The 4,399-nt window shown below is 32.6% G+C and overlaps 1 protein-coding gene across 1 annotated transcript; it reads right to left on the reverse strand.

Annotated features, from left to right (window-relative positions):
- Positions 1-571: 571 nt before the first annotated feature.
- LOC135961814 (probable cytochrome P450 6a21) lies at positions 572-2,494 on the reverse strand. The gene is made up of 2 exons (XM_065513428.1): positions 1,351-2,494; positions 572-1,291 (listed from the first exon to the last, which is right to left on the reverse strand). Exons 1-2 carry the CDS (start codon positions 2,429-2,431, stop codon positions 873-875), a joined length of 1,500 nt encoding a protein of 499 aa, XP_065369500.1. The 5' UTR covers positions 2,432-2,494; the 3' UTR covers positions 572-872.
- Between the last annotated feature and the right edge of the window lie 1,905 nt (positions 2,495-4,399).

Genomic DNA, 4,399 nt, shown 5'->3' on the forward strand with positions numbered 1-4,399 from the left:
GGCTACAGAAAGTTGATTTCAACATACAGACAGGCAGACGGACTTTATGGGGTCGCAAATGAAAGATGTAGAAATTACAAACGAAATGTCGAACTCGTGGTGAAGTGTATAAAAATTCCGATAAAATATTTTCCCCGAGTTTGGCCCATTGTGGCTTTCAACTTCTATATCTTTGTATACGTCGTTTGACAGGGCTTTGAAATGCCTTTCATTTGAAATCCACATTGTCTACGTTATTGACTTAATAATCGAGATATAGGTTAAAATGTCGTGGTAGTCGTACCTCAGGAATTTGTGGCCTTATTATATCGATTTCAATAACAAGCGATTTAAGCCTATATCCAATCATTATTGTAAGTGATGCGATGCTTCGAGGGTTAAACTTTTAATATTTAGATAAACGTATTTCCAAATCCATGTAATAATATCAGATGGAGTGACCGTCATAAATGTCATTAAGAAGTTTTTTTCTGAGTTGTTTTTTTCTGATAAATTAGTTTGATTGCAATATGTGGAATTATTTTAAAGAGAAATAAAAGCTTACATTTATTTTTTATATTGTTTATATTGTTTTAACAATTATTTTATTTGTTTACTAAGATAAGAAGGTAGTTATTGAAAAGAGTATAATAGCGTATAACAATTATTGTAAATCTTATGGAAAGAAATATTAATATTTTGTATTCTATACATAAATAATTAACCAAATATGTAATTAAATAGTAGTTTCCTCATATTAACAATTAAAATAACACAATAACAAAATCTAAATTATAGAGTAAAGGCCTTGTTCATAAACAATTTTTTTAAATTTATTAAAACAAATTAAAAACCGATTATAAATATGGGGTTATATCTAAAACATTTCCTCCTCAAACCTTTTCCACCTTGAGGATAATACCATTTTTGCTAGACAATATAAATGATTTCTTATTCCACTCCAACGGCACTTCAGTCTTATCACACACAGAGAACCTAAAATTACGCAGTAGATAAATCAGACCAACTCGAGTCTGCATCAAACCAAAACGCATGCCAATACAATTGCGGGGACCATCGCCAAAAGCCAACCATTCTATGGCATCACGTTGTTTGACTTGTGAGGCATCAAAACGTTCTGGATCGAATTTTTCGGGATCGGGATACAAGTCGGGATCATGATGCATGCCATAGGCGGGTATTATAACTGGCATATCTTTTTTAATGACATATTTGGGATGACCAGGTACCACATAATCGGCCAAAGCCTGGCGATTCAAATGGGGTATAATGGTGTATTTGCGCAAGGTTTCTACAAAACAAAAAAATGTTAATTTTAATTTACAATAATAAAAAATAATATTCAATTACCTGATATCACCTGGCCTACATACTGTAAATTATGTAAAGCCTCATAGTTTATTTGACCCTCTTCATCAAAGGCTTCATTTATTTCTTGGCGCATTTTTTGCTGCATCTCTTGATTTAGAGCCAGTTCGTACAGAGCAAAGCCCATGGTTGAAGAGGAGGTTTCAAAGCCTCCCAAAAAGAACACAAACGCCTGGGCTGCCATTTCTTCTATACTCAATTTCACCGCCTTTTCCCCCCCTTTGCCATTTTTCAAGTCTATCAAAATACTTAAAAAATCATGATTTTCTATATTATGAGCCTCACGATAGGCCACCGTTTCCTTAACAATGCGCATAAAGAATTGCGTAACATCTTCGGGTATCATTTTCATGTGCAATTTTTTGGCCAATTCCGGAAAACCTTGTATGAAACCCATCAACAGTTTGCCATGTCTACGTTTGTTTAAAGAACGTTTGCCCATTAAACGAAATTCAGCATTGGGATCCTGCAAACTATTGCAGTCAATGCCAAAGGCACAGGTGCCTATGACATCTGTAGTAAAGCGCGCCAACAATTCCTTAATCTCCACCTCAGCATTGCCTTGGCTTAAATGGCTAAAAACCTCAACAAACTTTTCGGCCACTTGTATAACTGTGGGATACATAAATTTCATTTTACCTGAGGTAAAGGTGGGCGATAATTTATGTCTTAAATTTTTCCATTTTGCACCATCCAACAGAAATAAATGCCCTGTTAGGGGATCATCTTTTTCATTGTGAAACAAACCACGATTGGTAAAATTGGAAAAATCCTTAATCAATATATTTTTCACTAAGGCCGTATCCAGAACTACCACGGCGGGTCTTTGAAAGAAATAGAAACCACAGAAAGGCCCAGTGCCCTTGAACTGTTCATATGTCTGACGTATACAATCGGCTATGCTGCGCTGGGTTTGAAGGCCATTCAAATTTCCAGCAATTAAGCTGGGTTTATTATGGGCAATACCCTGTTCTCGCCAGTAATTTAAACGTTTTTTAATAAAATACACTGTCAATGAGACTAAAGCTATTAATATGTACAATAAGATTGTAGTTATAGCCATGTTGAGGTTTTATTTTTAATAATTTATTTGTTTATCGATCTATCACTGTAGTGTTCTGTTTAAAGGCTGTTTCAAAACTAAGGGACTTTAAGAGTTTTTGTTATTTTTATATTACAGATACAAATGAAAGTAGTACGTAGGAATTAAGAGAGATAGATAAGAACTTTGTTGCTTAATCACTCATTAAGAAGAGAACAACAATGAGTCAGTATTAGGAGAGACTTGCTAGAGTATTGTAGTTGGCTGGGTCGAATCGCAAATACCGTAAATTTCATGAATGAAATAAACAAGAATACGACATCGACAATTCCGTCGATAGACGTCAGCAATGATTGTTTTCTTATGTTTTGAATGTAAAATACTTACTTTTTATATGAAATTTCAAAACAAATAGTGAAAAATAAATAAAAAAATTAATTAAAAATTAAAATGTGGTGTGCAGTCAAAAATTGAAATAATAATAATAACTAGGACCGCCCGGTGGCCGAAATTCGACCACTTTTAAAAACTTTTTAGCACTTTTATGGAAAGAATTTAAAAAAAAATGATGTTCAGCAAATCTAGAGACCTTTAAAACGATACTAGTATAACCCGGTGCACTTCGCTACCCCTACCCTAGTAAAATTAAAAAAATATGAATGTATTTCTGATAAAACCTAACTACATATACAAAATATTGTGAATCTCTCAGTTACAGTTCACTTGATATTCGAAAATAACTAACTAATTTGGTATGGGAGATACCCCTCCACTGCTCTGATCCCACCCATTTTTAAACCTTTTATGTAAATATGAAGCTTTTCTTTAACTTTCCTTTATAAGGGAGGGGTAATTCCTACTAAGCCGATCATGCTTAGCTAAACATTAATTTTTAGCTCACCTCCGTAGAATGGTAATAAATTGATTGATACAGTGTTTAAATACTTTTAGAATTATAGTTCTCCAGATATTCAAAATTAATTATTTACTCTGCCCCACGACCACTAATGCAATTCCGACAATTTTCAGCCAATCTATGTAAAATGGTAAGAGAGATATGCAGACAAAATTTGAAGAACCTTGCAATTATTACTTTGTATGATAGTTGACTCCTCCTTTTCCGACCCCTTCCATTTTGGTTCCCCAGATATTCGAAATCAATATTTACTCTGTATAGGAGGTGATACGCCCTCTAATCTTATTCCGTCCATATTTAGCTAAACTCCGCACATTAATAAGAAATTAATTCGTAAACAGTTTAAACACTTTTACAATTATAGTTCTCCAGATATTCCAAATTAAATATTTATTTTATATTGGTTGTGCCACGCCCACTATTCCAATCCCGAAAATTTTCAGTGAAACTATGCAAAATGATAGAGAGCTATTTAGAAAAAATTTTAAAAATTTTGCAATTATAGTTCACAAAATATTTAGAAATAACAATTTACTTTGTATGGGAGGTGACTCACCATTTGTACCCGTACCATTTTTGATTAAACTTCATGCAGTGATAAGAAATTGATTCGTATGAAGTTTGAAAACCGTCACAATAATAGTTCTGCAAATATTATAAAATAACTATTTGCTTATGTACAATTACATATTTACCCTCATATGCAGTTTTTAAATTTGTCAAAGGTTTATAAGAACAATTTTGAATGGAAATTTTGTTTTATAAACCTTTGATAAATTTAAAAATTGCTTATGCATATGGGAGTTAGAAAATAAAAAAACACCTACAAAATATATTTTTTTAAGTGACTTTGAATTACTAAAGTCTTCTTCTTTGTTTTCTATCACAACTTTCACTTAAAACAGAGCGAAATCATACTGTTTAATTGTTTCTCTTATTTATTTACAACAACAAATTGGACAAACATGCATTGCTTTGTTTACATTTTAGCTTAAGGTTCACATGTACACGTTTTTGCATATGTGTTAGTAACATCTTTTAACGCTTATAACTCCTAAAAATCTGAACCGATT

The sequence above is a fragment of the Calliphora vicina genome, chromosome 5 (assembly GCF_958450345.1).
Source record: "Calliphora vicina chromosome 5, idCalVici1.1, whole genome shotgun sequence".
In the NCBI taxonomy this organism is placed as follows: Eukaryota; Metazoa; Arthropoda; class Insecta; order Diptera; family Calliphoridae; genus Calliphora; species Calliphora vicina.

Excerpts from the sequence above, each read along its gene's own strand:
- LOC135961814 (XM_065513428.1), bottom strand. The coding sequence starts at position 2,431 with ATGGCTATAACTACAATCTTATTGTACATATTAATAGCTTTAGTCTCA. Across the intron at positions 1,292-1,350 it reads TGTAGGCCAGGTGATATCAG|AAACCTTGCGCAAATACACC; the intron begins GTAATTGAATAT and ends TTTGTTTTGTAG.